Source organism: Limulus polyphemus, unplaced genomic scaffold (assembly GCF_000517525.1).
Source record: "Limulus polyphemus unplaced genomic scaffold, Limulus_polyphemus-2.1.2 Scaffold536, whole genome shotgun sequence".
NCBI classification, from domain to species: Eukaryota; Metazoa; Arthropoda; class Merostomata; order Xiphosura; family Limulidae; genus Limulus; species Limulus polyphemus.
Genome location: NW_013666146.1, coordinates 95,520 through 115,647, shown reverse-complemented (window position 1 = coordinate 115,647; position 20,128 = coordinate 95,520). Strand labels below are relative to the sequence as shown.

The 20,128-nt window shown below is 31.0% G+C and overlaps 1 protein-coding gene across 5 annotated transcripts in view; it reads left to right on the top strand.

Moving 5' to 3' along the window:
* The window catches only part of LOC106458940 (neogenin-like), a 138,491-nt gene extending 121,360 nt beyond the window's left edge, over window positions 1-17,131 (top strand). For 3 of the 5 annotated variants that reach the window (XM_022385320.1, XM_022385318.1, XM_022385322.1), the window contains exons 19-26: window positions 1,752-1,787; window positions 4,669-4,807; window positions 9,571-9,785; window positions 10,389-10,505; window positions 12,156-12,293; window positions 12,653-12,913; window positions 13,698-13,873; window positions 15,950-17,131. In XM_022385320.1, coding sequence (XP_022241028.1) covers window positions 1,752-1,787; window positions 4,669-4,807; window positions 9,571-9,785; window positions 10,389-10,505; window positions 12,156-12,293; window positions 12,653-12,913; window positions 13,698-13,873; window positions 15,950-16,048 — 1,181 coding nt within the window. In that variant the 3' untranslated portion in view covers window positions 16,049-17,131. The remainder of the gene's footprint in view (window positions 1-1,751; window positions 1,788-4,668; window positions 4,808-9,570; window positions 9,786-10,388; window positions 10,506-12,155; window positions 12,294-12,652; window positions 12,914-13,697; window positions 13,874-15,949) is intronic. The other 2 variants (XM_022385319.1, XM_022385321.1) reach the window with 2 other exon arrangements.
* Window positions 17,132-20,128: the final 2,997 nt, after the last annotated feature.

Here is a 20,128-nt window from a genome sequence, read left to right as displayed (position 1 = left end):
TATGAAATAGGAAGGGCTGAAATATATATATATATATATATATATATATAATAAATTAAGTAAAGTATATCTCACTCAAAATTAAGCTAAGGAATTAGAACTTTCGAACCTGAATGGCAAAACAAGTAAGAGTAAATGAAATAAGAAAACAGAAGTGATGATATGTTTACCACAAGCTGTCTGTAAGATGCTCCTTGAAGTAAGTAGTGATTAGAACAACCTCACCTATTGCTTATACAACAAATGTTTTTTTTATGATTGTCATTTTTCAGATACTTTGGGGAACCCATATCATTCATTGTAAAAAAAAACTTCATGGATGCACTCTATAATTTTAGCCTTTAAAAACAATAGCTATCTGCTTAAAACTTAGATACACAATCTTACAAGTTTTGTCAATTTTATGATTTTTAATTTTGTGGAAATACAACACAAAAATTATATCTAGCATGATACCAGAAAAACGAGCACTTTATTTTGTTTCTAATACTGTATTTGTAAAATGCAGAGATTAGGTACATTAAAGGATTTTGGAGCCTCACCAGTTGATACAGAAATTTTAACATGTCTGATCATGCTCTATCTGATGGCCACGTATCTTGAAAATAGCCCTGCAGTGTAATTTCCATTCTAAGGCTTTCATATTCAAATCAAGTTACTCCTCCATGCATTATTTTAACAATACATCTAGAGTATGAGGACAGTGGTTTCACAGAAATCTGTAAACTACCTGGAGCAACTTGATCAGTAGCTCTTCATATGAAATACTATGAATACTGTTTCATTTTCTAGCTGCAAGCTTGGGGTATACCACCGATTTTATGGGAGGTATGGCTGGAATCCTTATCATGAAGAACCCATACCCTGTTGGCTTCATTTCAAGACTGAGATCTTTCTTGATTATGTTCCATATTATTGCCTGGAGTTTGTGGATGGCTTTTGCCGTTGACCTTTATGTTTGTGGATTCTCACTTATTACAAAATGACATTCTTTGTTTACCATGACTTGGGTATGACTTGTTGCAGGTCTTTTTTCATATAGTCCTGGTACCCAAGTTGATCCATATTCCTTTGTTTGTTAATGACATTAAGTATAAGGGATATCACCGTAATAGAAATTCTTTTCGTTTTGTTTTTATTTTTTATCATATTTCATTAGACATTTTAGAAAAATTAAGGTTTGATTTCATATTTTCACTACTTGGATATATTTTTAAGTTATTCACATTCTCATGCAGTTGTAGATATTTCTTTTCATCATATGTTGACTGTGATGTATTTCTTATTTTTTAGGGTTCTTAGTTTACATTAAACACTGTTAGCATTCCATGTACATTACATTGTATTTTGTAATGTGCATGTTTGTGTTAAGTCAAGAAATACTTTCAAAGTACTTTATTTACAAAAAAAACACCTCCCCCTCCCTCAATCACTGATGGCTCAGCAGTATATCTGGGGGCTTACAAAGCTAAAATTTGAGTTTCAATACATGTGTTTGGCAGCATAATGATAACCCATTATGTAGCTTTGCACATAACAATATGAGCAACAACAAAAATTATCTTTCAGTTTAGTTAATTTTTACTTATTTTTAATTTTTTGATGATTTTTATGGTTATTTTTTACTAATGAGTTTTTTTGTTAACCCAAGTTTATATATATATATACCTATTTTGTTGTTGTTGTTATTTTGTACATTTTCTTTTAGTTGTTAGGTGTCTTTAACCTTCTGTATTTTGTTATGGAAACAGGTTTCATGGCTAGGGCAGCTGGAGCAACTTCACATGGTAAGAACAGTTCAGCAGAAGGTCTCTTACCAAAGCACAAATGTTTTCTTTTTTACAGTCTATTATCATGATTTCTGCCTTGATGAGCCTAACCTTTAACTACATAGATCTGTCTGTTTGAAATATATTGCTAGACATTCTAATTTGTTAACAATGAACCCACTTTCAGACTAATAAAGTTTAGAGATGGCTTAAAATGGGTAACAAAAAATCTTTGCCCAAACTAAAGTTGTGGGTGATTGGTTGACTAGAAATGTCAGATAATTATTAAGTCCTCACTCTTAACTCTCTTTATATTTTGTACTTTATTTTTCAGGGTTGAACAATTTGAATGTAGGCTCAACAGTACCCTTTCTGTGAATTTAACATACCATGACATATATTATCAAGTGATTGACATTTATTTCCAAAAGAATAACAACTCTGACATGTATCACCAAAAGAACACCACCATTGACATATTTCACCAAAAGAATGACACCATTGACATATATTGCTAAAAGGATGACAAAATTGCCAAATATTGTCAAAAGAACACCACCATTGACATATATTACCAAACGAACAACACCATTGACATGTATCACCAAAAGAACACCACCGTTGACATGTATCACCAAAAGAACACCACCGTTGACATGTATCACTAAAAGAACACCACCATTGACATATATTACCAAACAAAGAACACCACCATTGACATGTATCACCAAAAGAACACCACCATTGACATATATTACCAAACTACAGAACACCACCATTGACATGTATCACCAAACAAAAGAACACCACCACTGACATATATTACCATACAAAAGAACACCACCATTGACATATATTACCATACAAAAGAACACCACCATTGACATGTATCACCAAAAGAACACCACAATTGACATGTATCACCAAAAGAACACTACCATTGACATATATTACCAAACAAAAGAACACCACCATTGACATGTATCACCAAAAGAACACCACAGTAATAAATGTACATTGTTTTGATGTGGCTACTTTGTACTTGATGATAAAACCTGGTTGAAACTTTGTACGTTTATCACTTTGTTAAACTTGTAGTAAAGTTTTCTTTGTAATCCATTAAAACTATCTCTAAACTTTGCTACACATTTTACTTGTGGTGCTATGTAACAAACTATGTTAAACTTGTTCTTTACTGTTGAAAATGTTTATTGGAGATGATTTGCATTGGTATTATTCATCTTTTTTTTTATTTCATTTATTTAATTGTTTTCTTATAACAAGGAATGTTTAAGTTGAACAAAGGGGGAACATGGCCTGGTGGTTAACATGCCAGACTGTGAATCAGAGGTTATGTGGGTTGCAGCCTGATACTGCCAAAATAAAAAATTGTAATCTGCACTTTGAGGCCATGGGTGCATTATAAGAGTAACAGTCAAGTCCCACTATTTGATTAGAGTAACCCACGAGTTGACAGTGGGTAGTGCTGAATAGCTGCCTTCCCTCTAGTCTATCACTTCAGCTAGTTTGGATAGCCCTTGAGTAGCTTTGCAAGAAATTCAATGAAGCAGTAAGTTGAGCAAAAAATTTTATTATTAAATGTGGAATTAATTCAATAATTTATAATTTTTCATTTCTTATAAAAAATATATATAATAATTATGAATGTCGTCTTATAGAGATTTATTAATGGCCATAAAAATTTCAAATTTTTCTCATGACTTGTGAAAACAAAATGAAAATTGTTGCCAAGCACAATATGATTTCATAAAGACTTACTTTAGGTTTATAAAATATGTTAATATTGGTAGTTGAGAAACTTAGTAAACCTCTGATTCATTTATATTATTAAGCTTTATGAAGCCTTCTTTCAATTGTCATTTTTGTTTTGAACAGAGCATTATTTAAGAATTATCAATGAATCTCTGATTTGATAACAAATTAAGGCTCACACAAGATCTGTAAATCCAGAAAAGATGGAATAAAATATAGGAATCCATAGGGCTTGAACTAAATAGTTATTTGCTATGGCTTTTTTTTTATGGATATAGTGGTCATAGTAGTTTTCTATCTCCTCAAAATTAACCACGCTCTCTGCTTTCTATGGCTGTCCAGATATATTTCGACAATTCTGTGGATGTACCTAGTTTGTAGGTAGACATGCTTATCTTTGGGCATTTGGCATTTTTATGAGTACCAACAGAAATTCTTCTCTGACCTCTTTTTATGGCTTGTTTTCTGTGCAACTGTTATCTTATTATCACTGCTGCACTGGTAGGACATCAATTACTTCACTACATGACACGTGTAAATCTGCTTTGAGTCTGATGTTTACGATATCTGTTCTTTGATATATCTGCAGCCTTGACTGAAAATATGCTAGTTGTCCTTACAGTTCCAAATGATTACTGGCTTCACAAGAATCTATACAGGTATTCTATTATAATAACACCATGACCTCAGTCAGGCAAGCGACAATTTTGCCATCTACCAAAGAAGAAAGTCTCATCTTCTCCAGTTTTTTTTTTGTTTGTTTGTTTTTTTCGGGTTGATTAACACCATTGGATTCCTCATAAAATAGTGCACAGTCTGAAAGCTTACAAAGGAGTTGATTCAAAGATTCATTGTTAATCCACTGACTGCAGTTACTATAAATGGGCACGAACGTTTTGCAAGACATACACTGTATATGGCACACTTGCATTCAACTGCTGGAGGTGGACTGTAGTGAATCAGCAGTCAATGGGTTAATATTACGAAAATCTTTTTAGTAAATTAAAAATCTTAGTCGTGTTCATAAATAAAAAATAAAAATGGAATTCAGTTTTAATTTCTAGTATATGAATTCTAAAAGAAAAGTATTACAGTAAATGTAATTCTTCATAATTTTTTGTTTCAGATGGAAATAGACTTACAAACAGCATGTTATATATTATTATTGCATGTGTATCAAGTATAACCTTGCTTGTTATAACTATTGTAAGCGTCTTTGTTTGTCGCCGTCGCCATGGCTATCTCACACCTCTTCGAAATAAAAGGTATGTTGTTGTGTTTTTTGTTTCAAGCTACGTGTGAGCTCATTAGATTCATGCAGTATTTTTTTTTAAACTTGATTAATCTGTGAATTGGATTTTTGCATTCAATTTATGTATAGAGACCTAATATTATAACGAAACAATATGGGTGAATATATATAATCAAAATAAACCACCAAAATGACTGTATTATCTACATGGTCATTTTTTTTTTCTCCTAAGCCTAAAGTGTACATTTATAAGTTTGTAAAAAAAAATATACTGTATGTACAGCTGTTAAACTGAAAATCTAAATAAAAGTAGTAACCTTATATTTAAAGCTGTTTATATATTGTGACATGGGTCAACCTGTATTCTTTTATTTCATACAATATTACCGGAACATGTAAATAAATAAAATAATGCAATTTTTTATATTTACATTTACAATCATTATCCAAACTGAAGTTGTAGGTGATCAATTGACCAGTAGTGTCAGATAAATGGGACCTCACTCTAACTCTATTTATATTTTGTACTTTAGTTTTCAGGGTTGAACCATTTAAATGTTGACTCAACATTACCTTTCTCTCAATTTCACATACCATTGACATATATTGTTAAACAATTCACACCATTGACATATATTGTTAAACAATTCACACCATTGACATTTATTGTTAAACAATTTACACCATTGACATATATTGTCAAACAATTCACACCATTGACATATATTGTTAAACAATTCACACCATTGACATATATTGTTAAACAATTCACACCATTGACATATATTGTTAAACAATTCACACCATTGACATATATTGTCAAACAATTCACACCATTGACATATATTGTTAAACAATTCACACCATTGACATTTATTACCAAAAGAATGACAACTTTGACATGTATTGCCAAAAGAATAACACATTAAACAAATATTTCCAAAAGAATGACACAATTGACATATATCACCAAAAGAACACCACCATTCACATGTATCACTAAAAGAATAACACATTAAACAAATATTGCCAAAAGAATGACACAATTGACAAATATTACCAAAAGAATAACACCATTCACATGTATCACTACAAGAATAACACATTAAACAAATATTGCCAAAAGAATGACACAGTTGACAAATATTACCAAAAGAATAACACCATTGAGATGTATCACCAAAAGAATGACGCAATTAAAAAATATTGCCAAAAGAATGACACCATTGACATATATATTACCAAAAGTAATGACAAGGATATGATAATAATTGACTTTATTTGATAAAATGTGATTCTAGACCTAGATGTGTTGCCAGGAAAATTAATATTATATCTATGGTCAACATAACTGTTTTGACCAATCAGAGTAAGTAATGACTCTTGTTTTGTTTTGTGACTAAACAGTGAAATTTTCTATAGAAAGACATTTTCACACTAGAATTACTTCTTAATATAATAAAGACTAGTAGTTTGAGTTGAGATGGATGAGTTAACCAACTGAGGTAATAATGCAAAACACCTTTCTTCATGATTCTCCTTCCACTCTTATTTTGTAGCAAAGAGTGCAGTGTATAAATAAAAATAAATGCATCAGGTAACTGGAACTTACCAAAACAGATAAGAGTGTTTATAACTTAAAAAAAACTATGTATATAAACAAAAACATTTGTGTCATATTCAGAATCACACACAACTAACTTCGAAAAACCTTTGAAATATAATGCTCTTTGACATATTTACCATTGTGTCTCCACTTTTTTTTTTGTCTCATAAAACTTGGCTTAAGGACCTAATTAATTTTAAAGCATAATTCAAGGGTTGAAAAAAATAATAGTTACATTAACACTCAGTTCCTCATTTTAGGTTCTCATCCATTTTTTACATTGGTCACACTTAATTCACCTCCTAAGCCTTTTTCTTTTTCATTCTGACCTGACCAAACCTACTTTGTCCTTCTTCTTTCTGTCTTTATCTTCCAGTTCTGATCATTAATGGTAAGAATTAGAAAAAAAGCGTTAGACAAGTTCCCCTCAACGTGTTGGAGTAACACCTTGTTTTTGTCATTTTCATCTCTTTGTAAATGTTGATCACAGTACAACAGTAGAATGTTCAGTAACAATATGGTAACCTGGGAATCAATAGTTTCACTTATAAGAAAATATTTAAATTTGATCAATAGCAAAATATTAGGAACTACAATTGTACATTTAAATGAGTCAGTGAGGCCACTAAAATGGGCAAAATATTTTTTTTATTTTGAATAAACTGATACACATGTCTGAGTTGGAAATATTAGAATTAAAAAGGATTCCCATTCATACACATAATACTAAATGTTTACTTGTGAGTTTACTCTTTGTTCTGAGTCTTCATTCAAAAATTAATAAATTTTATGAGCTTGTTTACTTCATGTGTCCATCATGTCAGCTTTTGAAAGGGTTATTTATTGAAAGTTATATCTTATTGGACCAATCAAAAGGTGAAGACATCCTGTTAACTCAATCAGAAGATGGTGACATGGATTGAAAACTGGTGATAAAACTCAAAAACTGTGAACTATACACGAAAGGTTTTTCCTATATCTCTTAAGATGTAATAGTTCAGCTAAGATTATTAGAGTTAACATTTTCTGAGTTGGGCTACAAAATATTTAATATTTCGAGAGGTAATTTTGACAATCTTTTTACACTTAAAGTCTCTAGAAGTTGGTTTAGATTGAGGACTGCAAATTTATTGGTCAGAATAACAAAATTTGGTTTTAGTAAAATATAGAGATTGTACGGTATAAATGAAATTACTGGTATATAGTAATTTCTTGATCTTCTCTCCATGTGTGAGTTTTTGAATCTCCTGAACTTTTATCACTTCTTTCTTACTCCTTTGATGGGCTATAGACTGCGTCGTTCTGAATTTCAACAATTTGAGTTCTCAGAATGAAACATTAAAAAAGACAAACAATCCCCAGCATACTTTTATAATTTACATAATAGTATAGTAATGGGTAGAATTAGAAATATGTCATTAATTAGAGCTTATTATAAAGACTTGAATAAGACATGAGTGGGGACCTCCTCTATATTTGGGGAGTCAACAGATCTTTTTACTTAAGACTGACATAGTTTTTTCACTCATACAGACAAGGACTGTGACTGATAACTGCTTGCATAATATGTGGAATAGAAATAAGATGGAGATTTCTATGTAATTCCAAAGTTTTTTCTTTATTCAGCAATGATAACCCTACTTTCCTTTTACCTCTTCTATCCAGTCATGAAATTCCACTTGAAGAAGCATTGGTTCTTACCTTTAATTCTTTATCATCTCTATTCATATATTTACACATGCTAGACATCATCTCTACCCATATATTTACACATGCTAGACATCATCTTTACCCATATATTTACACGTGCTAGACATCATAACTACCCATATATTTACACATGCTAGACATCATAACTACCCATATATTTACACATGCTAGACATCATCTCTACCCATATGATTACACATGCTAGACATCATCTCTACCCATATATTTACACATGCTAGACATCATCTCTACCCATATATTTACACGTGCTAGACATCATCTCTACCCATATATTTACATGTCAGACATCATCTCTATCCATATATTTACATATGTTAGACATCATCTCCACCTGTATACTTACACATTAGACATCATCTGTACCCATATATTTACACGTTAGACATAATCTCTACCCGTATATTTACATGTCAGACATCATCTGTACCCATATATTTACACGTTAGACCTCATCTGTACCCATATATTTACACGTTAGACATATCCACCTGTATATATTTACACATGCTAGACATCACCTCTGCTCTTATCTATCAAAATGTTTCGTTCTCTGATCTCATGATTTGGTTTAATTAATTGTGAAGGAAACATCCAGACTCCATTACTAATCGGCACCAACATCACGATACATAGGTAGTTTATATTTTTATTAGCAGATGAAATTTTTACACAAGACATACACCAAATGGGAAAGTATAACAAGATTTATGTAACTTAAACCATTTTTCTAATTGAAATTTCAGTTGTCAAATACTACAAAATTCAAAACTAATGGAAACTAAACAAGTACAGAGATAAAAAAAAAAGACTATATGGTTATTAGCCTGTGATTAGATTCTATACATGCAAGTTTTTCCACACTTTCTATAGACCCTTTTTCTTCTTATGATTGGATATTAAAGCTGTATTCACAAACGAGTGTAAAAATACATGAAATATACAAAGGTTTTTTTCAAATTTGAGAATTGTTCATAAACATTGTATACTTTGTTATAGCAGGTCTTCTCGGTTGTAGATTAAAATCAAGTTGTTACAAAGCAAAACCTTCTATTGTTTGATGCTATCAGAGAATTGTTCATTGTATGTAAGCCAGTAGGTTCCATTAAAAGGATTAATTTGTTTCAAATAAAGCACTTTTAACTTATTAATTAATGTAGTGTGTGGTCCAACTAACTAACTGAACCATATTTCTTAAAGTAATGTCACATATATATCAATTGATATAATAATTAAAGAGAAAACTAGTAAAAACAAAAGTTTCAAAATCTATAACTAAAACAAACGAATTTTTTAAAACAAGTGTTCATAAATCAAAGTTACTTTTAAAAATGGATGCCTTTTTTTTTAGCCAGTAGGTTCTATGTTTTGTATCCCTTTATCTGATCTTGACCTTCTTAAATTCTTTTAAGACTGAAGAGTGGAAACTAATTTATTTATAGTGCCAAAACAGCAATAAAAGGTATGGGAGTGAACAAGGATCTTAAACCACCAGATCTGTGGATTCATCATGATCAGATGGAACTAAAGTCGTTGGATAAAGAGCATAGTGCTGAAACAACGATGACGGTTACACCTATTCCACGTAATTCGCAAGAACTAAACAATGATTCAATGATTAGCACTCTGGAAAGAAAGAAAGGGCCTTTATACACAGGTACTTGAATTGTTAGTATTTCAAAATGTTATCTCTCAGGTTCTCCAGTAAAAGAAAACTAGGGTTAACATAGAAACAAGACAGAGAAGAAACTGTTAGCTACATATGAAATAAACAATTCTCTTTCTTGTGAACTATTTTCTTTGAAGACAAGTTACTAGTCACTGGGATTAGGTGCAGTTTTATACTGAAGTAGACAACTTAAAATAATTATAAAACATAAATAGCAAAACATAAACCATGTTTGGGTTAAGAATGTAATTATAAAATGAAAAAATTACACACACCATCCTTTTATCATCTTTAAATAAAAAAAATCTAGTTCACAAATTAAGATACCAGGAAGGACTCTTCTTTTATTATACATATTTTTTTTTATTTGTTGTAAGATGATTCTATTATTTTTTTAAGTGATTTTTTTAACTGATTACTAATTTTTACATGATTTTCTTCAATTTTTTTCCCATTAAAATGACTGAATTTTTTAGGAGATTAGTTAATTTATACCAAATGTTTTCTTTTCATTATATTTCATTGCAGTTTTGTACTTGGTTTCTTTTTCCTTCTTTTTTTTTTTCATTCTTTGCCTTACCAAAACATCAGACCTTTCACATCAGGATGAAAGCAAAGCCAATGACAATTCCTCTCTTCCCCGGAGGACTGTAAGAGCCAAACCTATAATGATTCCTGTTGATTCTCAACAGTCTCCCCTAAGAGAATGTAAGTATTTAAGTAATAATTTCAGTGTAATACTGATTCTCCTTCTTTTGTGGAAAAAAAAAACAACACTAATTTTAGTATTCACTTTTACAACATTAAAATATGATAAAATATGTTCGAGAAGTAACTAGAATAAATTTACTCAGCATGTGATGGTAATCTTCTCTCGAGACATAATGTTAGACAAAGAGCAGTGATAGTTAAACCATGGAAGTCATGTTTATGAGTCATCATTTTAAATAACTTACTTGTAAAAACTAAACTAAAACTATTATTATTGTATTTCCAAGTATTTGAATGTTTAATTTTAAAACTTTTCAAAGAAGTGTACTCGTTGCTCTTAATTGCCCCTAAAAAAAATTAAATACAGAAACTACAAACAAGAATCTATTTCTTGGATGAATCTTGAGCTACTTCGTTTTCTTCATAAGCCTAAAAAATAAACATGAAATAATAATACATTATAATTAAATGAAGCATTTATTACATTTTATACAAAAATCGACCATTTTTAAAGGTTTATAGATGGTGGTTAAATGGAACTTTATTCCAGCCACTTTCTATTTTCTGCTTCTGTACAAATAACTGAAGAAACACTAAGGTAAGGAACCTGGATGATAGTGTAAGTCAAGTAGTTACCCATTTATAAAAAACAGTGAGGTAATTAGTGTCAGAAATGTAGTATTTTCTACAGAGAAAAAACAGTGGATTAGGTAGTATCAGAAATTTGATAGTTTATGTTCATAAAAAAAATGTGGATTAGGTAGTGTCAGAAGTACAATATTTTCTATCGAGAAAAGATTATGGATTAAACAGTGTATGAAATGTGATGTTTCTTACATAAAAAAAGACTGAAATAGGTAGTGTCAAAAATATGATATTTTATATTTAGAAAAGACTAGATGTATTAAAAATGTTGTATTTTCTATTTAGAAAAGACAGTAGATTAGGTAGTTCAAGAAATGTAATATTTTCTATTTAGAAAAGACTGTGAAATAGGTAGTGTCAAAAATATGATATTTTATATTTAGAAAAGACTAGATGTATTAAAAATGTTGTATTTTCTATTTAGAAAAGACAGTAGATTAGGTAGTTCAAGAAATGTAATATTTTATATTTAGGACTATGGATTAAGTAGTGTAAGAAATGTGAAGTTTTCTACTTAGAAAAGATAGTGGAATAGGTAATGTCAGAAATTTGATATTTTCTTATGTACAGTCTCAGAAATGTGATGCTTTGACTTGTAAAATTATTTAATATTATCAAGAGGCATCTGTTATTTCAATTGTTACTTCATCCTTTCCAAAAAAATGTGTATATGCTGTTTTCAAAACTCTTTGTTCCTCAATGGTTATGAATGAATTATAGATATTCTGCTATATACCCCATGATTGAATCGTGATTCTGATCCATCAGTAATTGAAATCAATGGGAAAACAGCGTATAGCTTGTTTCCCCCCCCCACCAATTTATTATCAAAATTATGCCAAACAGCTCGCATGATGTAATTGATGCTGATTTTTGTTAGACATTTACAAACCTTGTCTCTCTATAAGCATATGTAATGATGCAAAAAAAAATAGTAATTCATTTTCATTTTGAAATGTAATTACAATATTAATTTTATTTTTTTGTATACTAATAAAACAGCAACTGCTACAGTGTCACCTATACCTAATGGTAATATTAACCAGCACTATGATTCTGGAATGTCAAGCATGACTCGCCCTGTGTATCCACGAACCCAGTATAATATCGCCCGAGCCAATGTTAATCCTTCTCTCTCAGGTATGGGAGTTATTATCCCAAACTGCTTCATAGCTTTGTAACTATTTCTGTTTTGTTTTGTTTTTTAGCCTTGTTAAATTGTGCTCATACTTAACAATTGACAGACATTGAGCTTAAAAATTGGAGTAAATCTAAACATATACTCTTATGTTTTATTGGCAAACAAAATCACAGAGCTTTAGTAGTAATAATACTGTGAATAAAATTAAGGGCAACTTGTTTTTAGCTCACAGAAATATGTATTTTTGTACAGAACATTTCAAATTAAAGGTATTGTTTTTACTGACACCACTTAACACTAGTTTGATTTACCGTAATTGTTTTTAAAATTTATAATAGTGTTCTTTCTTTGCAATAAGGTTCACCAGAATTGGTTTCACCATCTGGACAGATGTCCTCTGTTCTGTATGAACGAATTCCTTCTACTCCACCCTTGGTATCGGGTACACCTTTTGTTACAGGCACTGGGCAGCACGCGACATATACCAACCCACATCACTCCAACATGAGCGGAAACACTGCCTTGAGTAAACGTCCCATAGAACACCCACTTAAGAGCTTTAGTGTACCTGCTCCCCCACCACAAAGTGTTCCTACAGTGCCACAGCCAAAACATATAGGTAACGTTTTTTGAAATATTTTGAGTCGGTGTAAATATATTAACTGATTAAAAGGTATTGAGTAATGGTTAATATTAAAGCCCAAAATGATGAGAGGAGATGTAGTAATTGCATTGGTAGGAATAATGATAGCATTATACAGAACATTTAAGACGAACTTGTGCATAATTTTCTTCTATTGAATAAGCTGTAAAACCCTCAACAGTCCATTCTCACAGCTACATTAAAATGACTATATCATTTCAAATTAAAGTAAAACTGCTAAAAATAAGTTACGAAAAAGATGTTTACTTGAAAGACTTCATAATTTTTTTCTTTATTAGTGTTATTTCACTTTATTGTGCCATTTGAAATGTATATTTCAAACTTATTTGATTTCACACAGACATAAATTAAAAATAAGGTGTTACAGCTATATTGACATTTTGTTAGTAAATTTTAGTGTGTCTTGTTTTATAATTTTAATGTTCTGTAAATGTTTTCACATCAGTTGTACTATTGTCAAACTCAGAATAACTAGTATGTAGTACTGTGGGTTTTCTAAATACAAAAGTACCAAAAATTGAGTTTTTAATTTTCTTACTATCTAGAAATTACACCATGATTTTACACATTCATTATTCAGTGCAAAACATTCTCAAATTTTTTTTATGGTTAAATTAAATCCTCAACAAATAGTTATTTTGCTTTTTCTTTCAACAGACATAATTTTTGTGTTCAGCTAAATGCTTTTAAAGTTTATTGTCATTATTATTGTCATTATTTATTTATTTGTGATTCGTAGGTGTCAGAGCTCAGGGAATTGCCAGTCCTTACAGAAAGGCAGCATCTTCCGGGAGTACAAGTACACCTAATGTTATTGATAGCTCATTTTCTCAGTCATCAACAGTTAGTAACACTACTACTGCAGCAAACCTACCAGATCACTCTTCAAAATCTGCAGGAGGAGATGAAGTTATGGTAAGAGCAGCAAACCTATTGATAGTATTACGTATGGTAAAGTTTAGCCATAACTAAACTACAGCAAAAAACATACACAAGCTACAGCGTTGATTTATCTCTTTATGGAATATAGCCTATACTTAATAAAGGCTAAATTAATGTTAGGCCTAAGACAAGTGAACTAATAGATTTTGGTATGTGCAATTAGAATTGTTGTGCATTCTAGAAATCCTGTATTTAACTTGACTACAGCAAAAAACATACACAAGTTACGGTGTTGATTTATCTCTTTATGGAATATAGCCCATACTTAATAAAGGCTAAACTAATGTTAGGCCTAAGACAAGTGAACTAACAGATTTTGGTATGTGCAATTAGAATTGTTGTGCATTCTAGAAATCCTGTATTTAAATAAGTACTGTTTTAATAAAGATACTAATTTGACAACAGTGATTTGTGGATCTCTGTTAGTATGTCTATAAATATATCCAGAATTCTGTTGTCTTTACTGCTAGCAACACAGCACTGCATCAATTTCATATTATGATAACTCAAATGCATTATCATTGCTATAATTAAGTGTTATTTGTCAAATACTTGCCCAACTTGTCAATTGATCCAAGTCATTCCAGAGTACCTTAAAATCCTCAGTACAACTAGAAATACCCAAATTTAATGTCATCAGCAAAATTTACTAACTTATAACCCTATCAGTATCATTAGCATAAATAAGAAAAAAGCATAAATCACTGACTCTTGAGAAATTCCACTGATAACGAGGGTCTAGTTTGACTAGGCTAAGTTAATAATAACCTTTTACTTTCTGTTATCCAACCACCCATAAATCCAATTAATTAGTTTTCCCCAATCCTTACCACTAATTTTCTTAGCTAATAATAAGCACCTTGTTAAAACTTGTTTTTGATAATCTAAGTACACCAAGTCCACACCATTTCCATCATCCAGATAACAAATTACGTATTCCAAAAAAAAAGTTAACGGATTAATAAGGCAAGATTCTTCTTTAATGAATTCATGTTGGCTTTCTTTTATGATATTACATTTTATTAAAGGATTTGATAAATTTTATTTTATCAGATTCTCACAATTTTTCCCTACTACATAAGTAAGTCTAACTGTCCATTAATTTCCAGGGCAGTTCTTTTTATTATCCCATCTTGAAATAGAAATAACATTAGAAGCTCTCCAATCTTCATGCACCTGCCCACTATCTGTTGAGCTCTCAAAAAACATGGGTAAAATATTGTGTGTTCTTTGTGTTTTAACTTTTTTTTGTGCTCAGGGTCAGAAATATCCCTAATATTGTCTTTTGTATAACCTGAGAAGACATCATTTAAAAGCTCAGCCATCTCATTGTTTTCAATAAAAACCTTGCTATCAGCATCCGAATTCCCATTTTAATATTTTGTTTGCTTTTAAAAAGTCCTTACTATTAATTTTAACATTATCAACCAGCTGTTTCTCATAAGCCCTTTTGATTTCCTAATTTCTTTTTTTCTAACCAAATCATTAGCTTTTCAATAGTTTTGAAAATGCTCCATCCTATTTTAATTTTAACTTTTCAGACTTGTGGAACTTATCCCTGATTTTCTCGTTTATGTACTTAAGTAGCTAACTAATTTTGATCTTTTTATCCTTTTCCTCTTTTTTTGGAACATATTTATCTTGAATTAAAAACAATTAATTTTTTTAAATTTCCCATATCTGTTGCATATCAGTTTTTAACTCATTATCCCCATTCACTAATTTGGCATGGTTTTCCTAAATCCAGATTGATATGAGAAATTTAAAATAAAAACTGTTGCTTCCCTGAAAACTAAGGAAAATGAATCAGTGTTTTAAATTTGCAAGATTATTTAGAATTGCAATTCAAAAATAACAACAACAAAAATAATCTGGATATTTATAGTTTCTTCAAACACCAAATAGGCTATAATTCTTTGTACTTCCTGAATAAGGGCTGCGAGCACTTTGTGAATAACTTTTATTGCTAGAAAGGTATTATAACCATATTTTCTCTCAATTTTATTACATATAACTTAACGTGTAATAACTCTTATTTCATCGTTCCAGTCATCATGCAGCACAGAGGACCTCAACCAGGAGATGACTAACTTAGAAGGTCTAATGAAAGACTTGAATGCGATAACTGCATCTGATTTTGAATGCTGAAGGTTGGAAACAAGCATATTTTCCTCATGGGTGTTCACCTTTAGAGAAGAATAATTGTACTGATTGAATTATCAGCCAGGTAAAGTTAAATTCTGAAGCCCTCGTGTACAAGCAAGTTTTTAACAAGAAGGACTCATCGCTAGAATTAAGGAACGTTATCCTTTCCAAATGTATTGTGTATCATGACATTGAACATTTGTAAAAATAAAACTTAAAGGTTTCTTTTAACTGAAAACCTGAGGACTTGAGATGTTTGATATATTAAGCCGAAGGACCAAGGAATGTAGCAATGTGAACACAGAAGAGCTATAGAAAGGGATTTTATAAGACACTGCCATGTACTATGTGTGATGTATTTCAGTCATCTTTGTCAAGCTCGTAAGCTGTTTAAAAATTACTGTTCCCCATATGACTGACTGTACAGAAGTGTCAGAAAATTTGTTTGTGAGGTTTTGCTCATTAATGTGTTTTATATCACAAGTTTGGGAAGAAGCAGTTTATATAAAATATTTTAAAAATTTCAAAGTTTTCTCTTGTTCAGTTATGCACAGCTTTAATATATTTTAATTGTAGAAAATGCTTACATCACAAATATATAGGACACTCTGAAACAACTTGAGAAAAATGTTTGTAAATTAGCCTAAATTATAATTGGTGATAGTGACTAAATCTCAGGTGAAACTTATTATTATCCACCAAAGACGATAAATAATGATAACACACAATTTAATTTATAAACCTGTAAATTCCTTTGTGTGTGTGTGTGCAGTATGGTTTAAGAAAAATTATCTTTTTCTTGCTGTATTTGTTTGAATATTGAAAACGTGCTTGCATTTTTATTATTACAAAAATGCAGACCAATAACTATGTGTATTGTTTTGATCAATGTTCTAGTTTCAAAGATTTGTAAATTTCCTAAAGTAGATCACACATAATACCATCTTACTATTTATGAAAGTCACACTGTCTGTAGCAGCGGTAGACGATATAGTTATCTTTTATGACTCTCGGAAATAGTGTTGTAGGTAATCTAGTGTAAAGAACGATATAAAAGTTGCACCTGATTGTGATTTTTCTAAGTCTTTCTCCGTGTGAAAGTGATTCTGTTGTGATATTGTTTCATAATGTTAATGGTGCACGGTTAATTATTCTTGAAAGTTAATGATATCCTGACTAATTATCCGTGCACCATTAACATTATGAAACAATATCACAACAGAATCACTTTCACACGTTCTTGAAAGTTAATGATATCCTGACCAATTAACCGTGCACCATTAACATTATGAAACAATATCACAACAGAATCACTTTCACACATTCTTGAAAATTAATGATATCCTGACCATTTACTGTAACAATGAAAAAAGAGACAGTTAGAATACATAACTATAACTTAGAAAAATCACAGTAAAGGCATAAGTTAAAAAACAAAACATCAAGGTGGTGTGTGACTTTTGCTTCACCCTGTATGCAAGTTCTGCACTTGAAGGAAAGTTTTTAAATAAATCCACCATATATGTAACTTATTTTTTATTCCCTACTTATTATCAAGTGCCACTGACATGTATATATATATATATATATGTTATGAGAGCACAAATTAAATAATTCATGTATGTTGTGATGGTTGTATTGTTTAACTCGGATTATACACATACAAATATTTTTCTCTGTTAGCATTGTGAAAAATGTAATTCCTTATGAAGAAAGACACCAAAGCAATTTTACAGTTGCTAGAACTATTAATCACTATTATTATTCACTAAGGCATTGATAGGTTGCCAGTAAATCTTAGCTTATGGTAGATTAACCCTAATTTCAAATAATGTTAATGTAAAAATAATCTTGTTAAACAAAATACAGATACAATATAACTAGAATTCAACAGTCATGATTAGTAGTTGATGTATTTTATAATGAGTAAGTCAGATCAAATTCCACAGTAAACATTAAAAAAAACTGAATTACTGTTTTGCCTCCCCTGGCATATTTTTCACTTTTTATACACAAGTTGCTGTTGTAAGAATAATTTTTTTGGCCTGTTTTGTCAGGGTGAGCCCCCAAGTGGCACAGTGATATGTCTGTGGACTTATACTGCTAGAAACCGGGTTTCGATACCCATGGTGGACAGAGCACAGATAGCCCTTTGTGTAGCTTTGTGCATAACTACAAACAACAACAACATTATTAGGGTGCTTGACTCGCTGGACAGAAACCAATCCCCAAACATGTTTGACCTTTCAGTCATGGGATATTATACTGTAGCGATCAATCCCACTACTCATTCGTAAAGAATAACTGAAGAGTTGGCAGTAGGTGGTGTTGACTAACTGCCTTCTCTCTAGTCTATTAATTATTAATTCAAAATTAGCGACCGTTGAGCACAAATAGCCCTTGAGTAACTTTGCGCTGCAAAATTCAACAATTTTTTTTTTTTTTACATATTTCTAAAGCATTGGAGTTTCAGGCAGATTGAATGATTTTTGTTTAAATTTATTCTATTTTTACCCTTTTCAAAGTTAAAAAGTCTTTTCGAGTTTTTAAGTTGTGTCAAGTTTAGTTTATTTATCTTACCCAGCCCAAGAAATATTGGCATGATTTTTTTCATTAACACTTATACAGTGATATTTTATTTATCTGCTTATTGCTTTCTTCTGTTTTTCAAATCATGTACATCAAAAACTTGAAGAATAAATGTATCGTATATTATGAATGAATATTGTTGTGTACTAATTTTAATAGTTGTTCACCAATTCATTAAGTACTTCCCAGAATAGCTTGGAAAGACAAATAGCCCGTTTTGATATAAAAATAAAATTGCTTAATTTTTTTTATCATTAATATGGTTTTATAAGTACAGAATAGGCCCGGCATGGCCATGTGTTTAGGACACTTCACTCGCAATCTGAGGGTTGCGGGTTCGAATCCCTGTCCCACCAAACATGCTCGCCCTTTCAACCGTGGGGGTGTTATAATGTGATGGTCAATCTCACTATTCGTTGGTAAAAGAGTAGCCCAAGAGTTAGGGGTAGGTGGTATGACTAGCTGCCTTCCCTATAGTGTTTCACTACTAAATTAGGGACAGATAGCTCTAGTGTAGCTTTATGCGAAATTTAAAAACATACAAACTACAGAATAACTGACAGCTTGTTTTCTAAGAAATGTTATCCAGAAGTTAATATAGAGTACTCAGAGCTCTTCCAATTAGCCAGTCCCAAATGGTAAAAATTAGACGTATTAATACAGCTCATTAGTCTAAATTCATACAATATAATCTAACATGTATTTCAAGGCCATAAGTAATACCAACTCAACTCCTCTCGAGTGTGACTTAAGCAAACCTGAGTGAGGTGTGGGTAATTCGTTAGGTAATATCCTGATCCACCACCCAAAAAAAAAAGGGACCATTGTGCACCTGATACTAACATTTTAATTAATGGACATGAAACCAACTGCTTAAACATTTATAGTGTATTTAAGGAATTACTTAAAGTTTCTTAAAGGCTACTACTGATAGTTTAATAGTAAGCTGTATACATACAAGATAAACAACTATCTATATAGTAGCTATCCGGCTCATCTTGATAAATGTCTCAGCTGTGTGAAATTACAGTTGGCTAGTACATGTAAAATACAAATATACAGTAGAAATCATTGTTTCCACATTCTATTGTTCTCATATTTAAAGATTAAAAGTGATTAATCAGTCAGTTGATAAAAATGAAATGGCTGATACTCGTATAAACCTGTATGCGTACACACGGGTATTATCATTGTTTCCAACAGCATACTGATTAGGCTTAAATTGCAAAATACGATTAAGATTTTTTGTGGAAAGTTTTCACCATCCTATCCACTCTGGTTTTGTTTGTTTGTAGTTAAGCACAAAGCTGTACCATAGGCTATCTATGCTGTGCCCACCACGGGTATCAAACCTTGATTTTTAGCATTATAAGTCCACTCTGTAGCATTCACAGGCCTAATTGATTATCCTAATACAATATACTCACCATTTATCATTAACACAAGCTTACAGTATAGAGCTGAATAAAAAGGAACCCTTACAACAATGTTTGT